The following is a 13,282-nucleotide window of genomic DNA, read 5'->3' as shown; positions in this document are numbered from 1 at the left end:
TGTAGAACAGAATAGGAATTGTCTAATCTCTTTTATAGACAAAGATCTCTGGCATATCCAATCCAACACTCAAAATCTTGTCTATAAAAAGCTCCATGTTAGCATTGTCTTTCTTTCATCCAAGAGGTGCTTAGAGAAATCAAGTTAACTAAATATGGATTCCTCTTTGCATCTCTTTCTGTTCATGCATTTACTCTTCTTATCACTCTCTTGCTGTCATCTTAAAATAATAATGGCTAACTCTTTGTCTGCTGAGCAGCCACTATGCCATGCGGACGAGAGCTCCACCCTGTTGCAATTCAAGCAAACCTTTTCAATTGACAAATCTGCTTCTAGTGATCCTTCTTCTTATCCGAAGGTTGCATCATGGAAGCTCCAAGGAGATAGTGGTGATTGCTGCTCATGGGATGGCGTCGATTGCGATGAGGATACGGGTCATGTGATTGGCCTTGACCTCAGCAGCAGTTTCCTCCACGGTTCTATCAATTCAAGCAGCAGCCTCTTCAGCGTAGTTCACCTTCAGCGACTTAACCTTGCTTATAATGATTTCGATTACTCTCACCTTCCATCAGAAATTAGCCATCTCTCGGAACTAATAAGTCTCAACCTTTCCTCCTCTGTATTTTCCGGTCAAATCCCTTTGGAAATCTCAAAATTATCCAAATTGGTTTCCATTGATCTTTCTTACAATGTTGACTCATCAATTTCAGGACTACTGAAAGTTGAAAAGTTTGGTCTCAGAAGCCCACTTCAAAACTTGACTAACCTCAAAGTGCTTATTCTCAATTACGTGAGCATATCTTCTGAAGTACTTGATACATTGGCCAACTTAACTTCCTTGACAACTCTCGTTCTTGAAAATTGTGGGTTGCGTGGTGAGTTTCCAATAAGCATATTTTATCTGCCAAACCTTCAAGTTCTTGATGTAAGTTCCAATAGATATCTCACTGGCCATTTGCCCGAATTTCACCCAAGTAGCCCCCTTCAGCAGTTGATGCTTTCTGCTACCAGCTTTTCGGGAAGATACTGGATTCGATTGGAAATCTTAATCTCTTGAATCATTTAGATTTCTCTGGCTGCTATTTCTCAGGGTCCCTTCCAGCTTCACTTGGTAATTTGACCCAACTAAATTACGTGTCGCTTTCATCCAACAAATTACCCTACAATTGCTTGGTAAGCTAACTGAACTCATGGACTTGGACCTTAGTGACCTCAATCTATACGGTTCGATCCCATCAGTTCTTTCAAACCTGACTCAACTTACTTATTTAGGCCTGTCCTCCAATCACCTGAGTGGTGAAATACCATCTCATATAACCAACCTAACCCATCTAATTTGGCTAGATCTTTCAATTAATCAATTGCGAAGCCCAACCCCAAGGTCATTCTCTGAGCTAAAGAATCTTGAAATTCTAGATCGTTCTTCCAATAACCTCGGTGGCTTGGAACTTGAAATTTTTCTGATGCTCAAAAATCTTACCGATCTCTATTTGTCTGGTAACAAATTAACAGTTCTAACCAAAAAAACTTCAAAGAACAGTCTTTACAAATTAAAGGTGTTAGAGTTAAATTCATGCAACTTGAGGGAATTCCCAAATTTCTTGCGCTTCCAAGACAAACTAGAAGTTTTATCTCTTGCTGAAAACAAAATTCATGGCGAAATTCCAGCATGGATGTTGAATATAAGTGTAGAAACTCTATCGTTGATACGTCTTCAGAATAACTATCTAACAGGCTTTGAGCAACATCCAGATATCCTTCCATGGTATAATTTACTCGACTTAGACCTTTCTTATAACATGCTACAAGGACCACTGCCAATTCCACCATTATCCACTGGCTCTTATGGAGTCGCATATAACGGATTGACCGGAGAACTTCCACCATTGATCTGTCGATTGAGTTCTCTTCATTTTCTTGATTTGTCTAACAACAACTTGACTGGAACGATTCTTCCATGTTTGAGTAACTTCAGTGATTCTTTGAAAGTTCTAAATCTCAAAGGCAACAACTTTCAGGGTCCCATTCCTCACTCATACAATAAAAGAAACAAATTGAAGATGATTGACTTCAGTGGTAATAAATTACAGGGGAAGGTGCCAAGATCATTGGCAAGTTGTACCGAGCTTGAGATTCTTGATCTCTCAAATAATCTGATTGACGATACATTCCCCTTATGGTTAGGAGATCTTACAAAGTTACACGTTCTCATCTTGCGATCCAACAAATTCTATGGTGCAATAGGGAATCCCAAAATTAAGTTAGAGTTACCAAATTTGCACATCATTGACCTCTCTCATAATGGTTTTACCGGTGATTTGCCATCAAAATACTTTCAAAATTGGAATGCAATGAAATTTTTTGATGTCAACAAGATGAAATATATGTTCACATTCATTGAAGTTTGCAGGAACAATGACGTCGATTGGGCTAATAGTTATTTGTACACACTGAACATTACAAATAAAGGTGTAAATACAGAATATCAGAAGATCCTGAATATCTTCACTGCCATTGATCTCTCAAGCAACAAATTTGAAGGGAAGATTCCAAAATTTATTGGAAACCTTAAGGGGCTTCAATTGCTCAACCTTTCCAACAATGACCTTAATTGTGATACCCTTGTTCCGTGGTATGCTAATTGGTCATTAATTTGAGTATGATTATGTGATTAATATGATTTTGTGTGCCATTATATAAATATATGCGGTTTTGAATTTCTATCTGTTCACCGTAGGAATATCTGTTTGATTATCTGCTTTGGAAATTTAATTGAAGGCCTTATCGGCCATAGAATCCGAAATTGATTGCGTCATTGTGATCGGCATAATTTTAGAGCCTACGGTGAAATTTAATTGAAAAATTAATTCGGACCAGATTAAATTGATTAAACTAATGAATTAGAGCCAATTATTTATTATTATTAAATAAATGTTAGTGGGGCTTGTTGTATGAAGGCACTACACTCTCCTTTAACTCTTTTGAACTCAAAAATCTGAGTTATAGAATTGTGAGAGAGAGAGGGCCGGCCATAGTGAGAGAAAGGGAGAGAGATTGTGCAATTTTGGCTCAAAGCTTGGAAACCTTGAAGATTTTCCAAGAATTTGTTATAGATTGTGAGAATCAAGACTCCTAGGTGAGTATCTCATGGATTTTGTTTGGAATTTGTAGATTCAAGTTTGATTAATGGCCAAAAACATGAATTAGTTTGATTATAAGGAAATTGAGTTGAATTTGTTGAATTTGAAGTCATAGAACACATGCATGTAAAGAGTTGCTATGGATTTCCATGTTTGAGCCTAATTTGTGTAATCAATGTTGAAATTTGATTGAAATCCATGTGTATGACCATTTCTTCACCAAATAAGTTGTGAATAATGTGTATTTCTCACATGCAAGAATAGATCATGAAAGTGTAAGCTTTGCATGTTTGAATTTGATGTGTTGGTGATGAATTTGGATTAATTTGAGACATGCATGTAGGTAATATAAGAAATTGAGCTCCATGATGATGTGTTTTGGTGTTTATATCATGTTAGTACAAGTATATATGAAATTGGAGCCATAAAATGCGAGAAATGTTGGTTTGAATGTTGGGAGGGAGCTCAAGAACGTATTCTGGATTTTCCAAAATTTTGAGGTCCGCTCGAGCGGGAGAACCTCCGCTCGAGCGTAAATTACGTGCTTCCAGTACTTTTTGCAGACTTGGTGTCCGCTCGAGCGGGGTATTTCACGCTCGAGCGGGGAGCTTTGTAGACAGGACTTCCGCTCGAGCGCCCTATTTCACGCTCGAGCTTATTTTTCATGCAACCAGTACTTTTGCAGGCCTTAAGGGTCCGCTCGAGCAAGGACCCTGTTTTCTGAAATTTTGTTTTCGCATTCTGTATTTCGTTTTCCGTTCTCTTTCACTTGCAAGCACTCTTAGGCATGTGTTAAATATTATAAATGAGTTAAAGAGATAAGAATAAAGCCTAAAGAGGAAAATGTGAATTTAGAACGGATTGAATTGTTAATGACTCTTTTGTGTTCATGGAATGTGTAGGGTCGAGCTCCAGGGCAAATCCACAAGCCGATCACTGTGAGTAATATTGATGTTTGAAACTTATCAGTTGTCCAATTGCTTATTTCCTTATCAGCCTTGTGAGTTTGCCAGTTTGAATTATGGACAAATGTTTGATACGAATGAACAAATGGGCCGAAGGCCGTTTTGACGAGAATGAATGGGCCAAAAGCCGTTTTGACATGAACGAATGGGCTGAAGGCCGTTTTGACATGAATGAATGGGCCAAAGACCGTTTTGATATGAATGAATGGGCCAAAGGCCGTTTTGACATGAATAAATGGGCCCAAGGCCGTTCTGACATGAATGACTGGGCTGAAGGCCGTTTTGACATAAATGTATGGGCCGAAGGCCGTTTTGACATGGATGGATGGGCCAGAGGCCGTTTTGACATAAATGAGTGGGCCAGAGGCCGTTTTGATAGGAACGAAGAATAAATGTTAAATAACAATGTGAATTGGGCCCAAGGCCGTTCAGAGTATGTTGTTCTACATATCGTTTGTGTCTTCTTATTTGATATTATTCACTGGGCTATCGCTCATGCTCATTTATGTGTTTGTAGGTGAGCCAAGAGAGGTCCAGACCTAGCCCCAATGAACTCCGTGTGGAACAACCGAGTTTTGGAGAGTCAGCCCATGTGTCTCACGCATGAGACTCGCCTTCGCCTTTTGTCATTTTGTTTTATGTTGTCATATTGGCGAAGTCTTTGTAAATGTTGTATATAGTTTTCATGGGTTGACTTAGTTTTTGAATGATCCTGTTTGTGCAGAACCTATGCTACTGCATTTCTATTGTGAGTTATTAATGTATATGTGTTTGGTTGTATGGATGTGCCACGTAAGCACAGCTCTATGGACAAAGTTTTGAACTGCTTCCATTTGGGCCCCAATATCTCTGTTTAAAAATACATTTGTGTTGTTTTGAGGCTGTAGGTAATCTCATGATTACTGGCCGGTTATGTCCTTAACCCACGGGGGTGGGTTCGGGTCATGACATTAATGGTGGAATCCCATCATGCTTAGGGAACCTAACAAACCTTGAATCTTTGGACCTTTCTCAAAACAAGCTCTCGGGAGAAATCCCTCAGCAACTAGCACTTCTTACTTTCCTTGAATTTTTAATGTCTCAAATAACCATCTCACTGGACCCATTCCACATGGACAGCAATTCAACACATTCGAGAACAATTCCTATGAGGGGAATTCAGAATTGTGCGGAGACCCTTTATCAAGGAAATGTGAAAAGTTAGAGGTACCACCACCATCGAACTCGGAACAAGATAATGATTTAGCTTTCCCAAGTAAATTTGATTGGATTTTCATATGCATGGGATATGTGAGTGGGATAGTAGTCGGGATGGTTATTGGGCACATAATAACCACAAGGTATCACGAATGGTTCATCGAGAATTTTGGAAGGAAACAGCACAAGCTAAGAATGGAGAAAAGGAAGGGACACAGAAATCGAAGTTGATTAGGCATTGCTTCACAAGTTATTTCTTTTGGGGTACGTTTCTAAATTTATTGAATTATTTATGTATAATGCTTTCATGACATATTTTTAGATGAGTTGTGTACTCTAGCTTCTACTTATAGAATGGCATAGATCTCTTACCCAAAATTTCCATTCCCATGTATTAAAAGCACTCTCAATTGCATAATTGTGTCTCGACTTTTTTTATATTTTGAGATTTTTGACTTATCATATGATTGATTGTTCATTAAGTATAGGGATCATGAGATTTTGGGTATAGAGAATCTCTAACTTTATGGCAATACTACTATATATATGTATTTTGTTTCACAAAAAGACCACAAACAATGTTTTCTAGCAAGCATTATGTATTTTTTAGGGTGAATTATACTAATGGTTCCTGTAATTTGGGATTTGTGTTACTTTGGTCCCTAATCTTTCAAATATAATATATTTGATTCTTAGTTTTAAATCTTGTTCCAAATAAGAACAATTGAAGACACCGTTTCCTTTGCAAACAAAAAATGTATCATTTCAAGGGCAAATTCATCAATTTGATAAAATATAAACTTTTGACAACAATAAATGTCAAAAAGTTATTTTTGAATTTTTAAAAATTATTTCTATGTACCAAAGATAAAATTATATAAAAATAATAATTCTTTTACATTTTTATATTTTCATTTTTTTACCAAATTAATTTTTAGTATGCATTTGAATGATGATTATGTAATGAGTGATTGATTTTGTTGATATTTTTAGATAGTTATCATGTAATAGATGGTTGTTTTTGTTGTTAACAACTATTTTTGGATGGTCATAATGTAATCGATGTGTTTAATATATGAAAAGTTTTTAGTTTTGGATTTTTTTGATTTAATGGATTGGTTTAATAATGACATCTAAGTTGTTGCCATGTTTGACTTTTAAAAAAAATAGAAACTTATTTAACGAAAATATATATATAAAAAAATTTAAATCTAAAAAATTATTTCTACCCTTCAAAAAAAAAAAAAAGTTATATAAAAATGATGTGCTTTTAATTTTTTTTTACCAATATAATTTTTAGTTCTTAGAAAAATTTTCTTAAAATAGATTCTGAAAACTAAACTGGACAGAACTTTATAACTAAGAAAGTGGCAACATTATTCATTAAAAAAAGGCCATTACATTTCAAACAATATACAAGTTAACCAACACAAAATAAGTTGTATGTCGACTTTATCCTTAAAATAGACCGTTTGCAAATAAACATCTTTGGTTATTCTTATTTGGAACAAGATTCAAAATTTAAGATAAAATATATCATAATTGAAAAGTTCGGAATTAAAGTGGCATATGTTCCAAACTACAAGAATTGTTAGTATAATTCTTCTATTTTTTTTAAAACATTGTTACTGCTTTTTCTTTTTCGTATTCGGAGAGAGATAAAACATATGACTTGTTAGTATAATTCTTCTATTTTTTTTTAAAAACACGTGTGTTTGGTTTCAGTTTTCTAAATTTAGTTTTTTGAAAATTGAATTTTTTGTTTTTCGTGTTTTTTTTGTTTTTAGTGAATATTTTTAAAATTTTAAGCATTTGTTTTTACTTTTTTAGATACACCTTACTTAGATGTATCTGATAAGTAAAATATTTGTGAAAAAATATTTAAAAAATTAATAAATACACAAAAATACCAAAAATATAATGAATTTTCAGATATATACATATATATATTTGTATTTTTGGTATTTAGTCAATTTTTTAAAGATTTTTTTCACGAAAATTATACTTTTTAAGTATATTTATGTTAGGTGTGCCTAAAAATTAAAAAAAAAAAATTGCTTAAAATATTAAAAGAAATTAGTAAAAGTAAAAAATACGGAAAATAATAAAGTAGAATTTTCTAAAAAGTGTTTTCAAAAAACTGGAAACAAACATGGTTGTAATTTATAGTTTTCAAAAGGAAAGATAAAAAAAAAAATTCATATCTTTCCAACCTAATCCTCTTCCATTGATTTTTATTTTCTTAAAAAAAAAAATTAAAACTTGTTTCAGACTATATTACTATATTATTCATACCATATATAACTATTCTAAAATCTTTCAAATTCATGATAAAAATTAAGAATCTTCAAAATATTTTGATTTAATTATGCACATTTACTTTCTTTGGTACACTTTTTCTTTTTCTTTTTTCTTTTTCTTTTTTGATTTGTTTTGTACACTCATATATTCTAATATTTATGCCTAAATTATAAATTTTTAATACATGTGATAGTTGTGAAAAGAAATTGAGTGTATATGATTATAAGCACCCTTCCTATTAGCCTCTTTAATTGATTTTGTTTTTAAAAAACAAAAAAATTCTACAACTCATCAATTTAATTCTTTAGTTAATGGATTTTCACACTACTAATGTAACGACCCTGATTAAGGCCCGATCTTATATACTTTTGCTAACGGGTTTGTGTCTATTTTAGGATTTGTATTGCCTTATTCCTTGGATTTGTTGTCTCCGGGAACTCTGTTTTGTACGTAGCATGTTGGCAGACTTTTCCTTCTTGCTTGCAGGTTGTGCCCACGCCAGGCCGCGATGAAAACACACCTTCAAGTCCTGGTATTGAAAAATTGCGTGGGTCACGAGGGGCCACGAATATAGGCCGCGATGTGAGAGATCGCACCCGCGGTATGCCCAGTCACGCCCGCGACTATGTCATGCGCGGCCGCGATGCGTTGTTCACGCCCGCGATGAGCCTTTCTATATATACCTCCAAGAGTGGAAAATATATATTTTTCTTGTGCTCATCTTCTCCTATTCTCTCCAGATTGCCATTTCCAAACTTTTTGAGCTTTTAGCCTTGGTTTTCATCTACACTACAAAAAAATTGATTTTTTGCGACGGTAAAATACCGTCGCTAATACTTTTTGCGACGGCAAAATGACTTTTTGCGACGGCAAGAGGGGGGTCGCAACTGCAGGGGTTGCAAAAAGTTTTTGCGACGGTAAGTGCCGTCGCTAATGTTTTGCGACGGCATTTTTTGTCTGTTTGCGACGGTACCATACAGTCGCTAATAACTTTGAAATTTCTTGACTTTTTTGCGACGGCCCTATTTTACCGTCGCTAAAAATGTTATTTGAGACGGCAAAAAACACCGTCGCCAATAGTCTTTTTTTTAAAAAAAACACTATTTTTTGCGACAGTGTGGTGCCGTCGCAGAAAGTATAAAAATATAAAATTTTCTATTTTTGGCGACAGTGTAACGCCGTCGCAAAAAATATTAAAAAATAATAAAATTTCTCTTTTAAATAATAAAATTTCTATTTTTTGCGACAGTATATTGTCGTCGCAAAAAGTAAAACCTGTAACAAAATTAATAAAAATATTAAAATTTTCTATTTTTTCTGACGGTGGTGCCGTCTCTCTCTAAGAGCTGATTATTTACATTCCATTCACAAAAACATCATAACAGAAAATAAAAATAAAAATTGATCAAACCATCAAATTCAATATTTTACAAAAAACAATTAAACTGTACATGTTCATAAAAACATATTTAAATTATAAAATTCACCCAAATCCTAAAAAAAATAATAATAATAAAATAAAATCTAAAATTCACCAATCAACACATTGGATATTTAAATGCTCTTACAAAAATTAAAAAATTTCCAACAAGATCTCAATTTTGAGCCTATTTCAAAAATCAAGCTGCAAATTCCTTACTTCTAGAATCAGATCTTCCCCTCGGCAAAATTTATCCTTTTGACCTACAAATAAATAGATAACAGTTGCAAATTATAATCTTTTGGAGAAACCAACTATTTAAACACCAGTAAAAAATTGTGAGAAGAATACTAATATGTGATTACAATTAACTCTATATATGGTAGTTAATTAGGTGTAACGAAAAAAATTTTACGAAAAAATAAAAAAAACAGGGTGTCCACTAAAAATTAATTTTTTTTGTATTTTTTGTATTTTTTGTGCAATAATTTATGATCTATGGTTGTTAGGAAAGATGAGAGGGAGACGATATAAATGCTTTAGAGCTCTAATATTGGAGTTCTAATAGCTCTAATGGAAAGTGGGTTCTACTCTGATATAATATTTTAGTCTTATTTTTTTTATCAATAATATTTGAGAGCTCTAATACAACTCTAATGATGTGGAGAGTACTCATGTGAAGGTGGGGCTCACACTCCTCTCTTTATTTCTCTCTACTCTATTTTTTCCACCTCACTAGAGCTCCATTTAGAAATTGAAGTTTATTACACTATTTTGGACTACATTGAATTCATAAATGGATGCTTGAAAAATGACTTACATTAAATCATAATAAATTTAGGAAAAATTTCATTTAAGTGGATGCTTGAAAAAATATTTTTAAATTAATGATAAATTTTACAAAAATTAAAAATTAAAATTATAAATTTTTTCAAGATTTGGTAATTAATTTTTCAAAAATTCACTGATATGTGATTTTTCCATAAATTTATTTAAAAACTTAGAGGGAAATAAATTTATAGTCATTATACAAAAACAAAAATAAAATTTATTATACATATATGTAAATTGCATATAATAATTAAGAATCGTGAAATGAAATTTTATGACAAATTTCTCATACTTAAAATGAACCAATTGAGTCCATTTTTTAGCTTATTCTATGAAAATATTCATTACAAAAATGAGTAAACTATAGAGAAAATGTTAAGTTATGAATTTAAAGTCTAACCAATTAACACCAAATTTTCATAGTTTCAGCTTAGCCAACTCAACTTGTTTTGAAATTGTTAACTTAATACAATATTCTGTCATCTATTATAAGGAAAAATTAAATTGACATATTAAGGCTAAATATTAATCTTAAAAAGCTTCATTTTGCAAGACCTAACTTAAAATGAAAATATTCTACTTAATCAAAGAAAGCAAAATGGTGCATTTTGCACAATATAAACATAGATGTGTGCCAATTAAACTTTACCTAGTGCAAATCCAATCACCGGATTTCCATCCAGAGCGATTGTTGCCACTGCCGCCACTGCCACCTCCGCCAAACCCATAACCTCTTGCACGGGACAAATCACCATCGAAGCCACCTGACGATTCCTCCTTAAACATGCCGCATTTGAAGCAGCTCGAGCGACTGGCAAAGTTATGGGCACCACAGTTGCCAACAGCACAATACCAATCACCCGGCCTCACATCAGGGCCAGTAAATCCAAATGGTGAACCACCTCTCCCACCAAAACTTCCATAGTCACCTCTCTCTCCATGTTTCGGCTCCCCACATCGGTGACATGAATCTCTCCTCTGGAAGTTTAGGTGATGGCATGACCTACAGTTCCAATCTCCTGGCCTGCTCATCTTTCCTGTCTCAAGAATACCACACACACAAAGAGAAATCACAAAGAAGCACTTCTATTTGCAAAACCTAGTATTCTACATTGGTAAGAGATAATAGAACTTATGTATCTCTTGTTAGTCAACTAATACTAGTGAATGAACCAGCAAGTAAACATACCAAACTAGCTAGTGGTGTTAATATACCAAACCTATAACATGTAAGAAAAATGCTACTATAATGTTAAAAATATATGAACTTGTTTTGGAGAGAGAATGGCCAAACATGAGCTGTAGAACCAAGAGTAATTTAATAAAAACAATGACATGGACTCACCTTGAGAAAACAAAGAGAGGGTATGCACCGAATGCTAGAAGTTGAAGAAGAAGAATAGATTACAAAGAAGGTTGGGTGGTGATTTTGGTTGAGGGATGGTGTGGTTTATATACTTGCTTAGGCCTCGAGAGTCGAGCAGATTGAGGCAGCCAGTGGAGGGCTATGGGGTGTTCCTTTTTATATTCTTGTTCTTCACTCTTCTTTTTTTTTTCTTTTTTTGCTTTGTTCTTCACTTAGCATCCTTGAACAATGGAATCACATAATTAAACTAAAATATAAAAATGAAAAAGATCAGAGGAAAAAAAAATTTATGTAGGATACTAAAGAGAGAAAATATTGTAAAATTTGATAAAGCTTTTTCTACTGGTTTCAAGGCTTGTGGAGGTGGGAAGTGTACAAGTCATAGGGAGCTTTTAGGGGAGCTTCTAAATACATCCATTGTATTTCTCATTACACCAACATTCTCTCTATATTGGTACATGAATTTCTCCACTAGATATACAAGGGCTACATTGCTTGAGGTGGATGTAAAAAGAAATTTAGTTTTTTTAATTGGCACACATCCACTATTTTAATTTTTTAATTGTAAATAATTTTGTTCAAATGTTTCTATAATTTAAAATATATATATATATATATCTTTATATAAAATAATTTAATCAGGATAGGCCATAGAGTTACTATTTTTGCTTACTTTCTAATTTGTACTTCAAAATCAAACTATTTTATTAGTCAATTATTAATTTATGAATAAAAACCCTGATCTAGAATTGATTTTTTTTCGGACCATTCATGTTCATACAAACATAATCTTCAAACCCAGTCTGACATCCATTCATGTTCATACAAACCCAGTCTGACATCCATCACCATTCATGTTCATACAAACATAATCTTCACTAAGGAGAGATCAAAAGAAGCAGGGTTACATACCTGAGAAGAGTTCAGATCATTCTTCTTGCACATAAAACTCAAAGCACGACCGATGCTGCTCCGACGACGACACTGCTCCTCCTCCGCTGCTCCGACGCTACTCCTCCGCCGCTCACCGTGGGGTAGGGATTGAGATTGGGGATTTGTGGGTTTGTGGGTTTGACATTGGGGATTTTGGGGGGGAGGGGGGTAGTGATTTTTGGGTTTGAGATTGGGAATTTGTGGGTTTGAGATTAGGGATTTGGGGGGGCGGAGGCGGGATTTTTGGGTTTGGGGTTTGAGATTGGAGATTTTGGGGGGGGGCGGGAATGGAAACAAAAGGGGCGGTAAGGGAGGAGGATCGACCGGAGGGAGGATCGGCGGTGACGGATGATCGGCGCCGTCGTTGTGTGAAAGAGAGAGAGGAAGGCGAAACCCTAGATGGAGAGAGAGAGAGAGAGCGAGCAGGAGGAGAGGGACGGCCTGTTGTGTTTGGGTTGTGTTTGTGTTTGTGTTTGTGTTGTGTGTGTTCTCAAACAAAACCCTACACACACCCACACACCCACAAATGTTATAGTTAATGAATTTTTTATTAAAATAAAAAATTATTAAAATAATTTTTATAGTTGATAATTTTTTTTTTCATTTGATAAAGTTAAAAATTTATTTGTTTTATATTTATTTTATATTTATTTTAATGAATAAAAAATAATTATTTTTTTTTATTTGGTAAAAATAGGAATAATATTTTCCATTAAAATAAAGTTAATTTTTGTGGTCAATGAAAAAGAGAGAAGATAGATGAGAGAAGAGATAAATGAATGAGAGACACAGAGAGAGAGAGAGTCAAATAGACAGAGAGAGAGAGAAGAGTGATGAATAAGAGAGAGCAAGAAAAGAGAGAGAAGAAGATGAAAAAATGGGTGAAAAGATATAGACAAAGAGAGAGACAGAGAGAGAGAAAAAAAAAGAGCGAAAATAGATAAATAAGAGAGAGAGAGAGACAGACAGAAAGAGATGAGCGAGAGAGCGAGAGAGAAAAAAATAAGAGAGAGAGAAGGGAGACAGAGAGAGAAGATATATGAAAGAGATAGAGAGAAGAGAGATAGACGAGAAACATAGAGAAAAAGAGAGAGATAGACAGACAGATAGAGAAGAGTGATGAGTCAGA

The 13,282-nt window shown here is 34.2% G+C and overlaps 1 protein-coding gene, 1 long non-coding RNA gene and 1 pseudogene across 2 annotated transcripts; 2 read left to right on the top strand and 1 right to left on the bottom strand.

Moving 5' to 3' along the window:
- Window positions 1-232: 232 nt before the first annotated feature.
- Window positions 233-1,057, top strand: LOC145796165 (receptor-like protein 7 pseudogene; annotated as a pseudogene).
- Window positions 1,058-1,190: 133 nt separating this feature from the next.
- On the top strand, window positions 1,191-2,657 carry LOC145796164 (receptor-like protein 7). The gene has a single exon (XM_082881199.1). It carries the CDS (start codon window positions 1,191-1,193, stop codon window positions 2,655-2,657), a length of 1,467 nt encoding a protein of 488 aa, XP_082737325.1.
- Window positions 2,658-8,982: 6,325 nt separating this feature from the next.
- Window positions 8,983-12,649, bottom strand: LOC145794809 (uncharacterized). Its single transcript, XR_014334748.1, has 3 exons — window positions 12,133-12,649; window positions 10,504-10,891; window positions 8,983-9,286 (listed from the first exon to the last, which is right to left on the bottom strand). It is a non-coding gene; the product is annotated as an uncharacterized LOC145794809 (long non-coding RNA).
- Between the last annotated feature and the right edge of the window lie 633 nt (window positions 12,650-13,282).

This window comes from Camellia sinensis, chromosome 7, assembly GCF_055761805.1.
Source record: "Camellia sinensis isolate YWXY chromosome 7, ASM5576180v1, whole genome shotgun sequence".
Lineage (NCBI taxonomy): Eukaryota > Viridiplantae > Streptophyta > Magnoliopsida > Ericales > Theaceae > Camellia > Camellia sinensis.
This window is presented reverse-complemented; position numbering and strand designations above follow the sequence as displayed.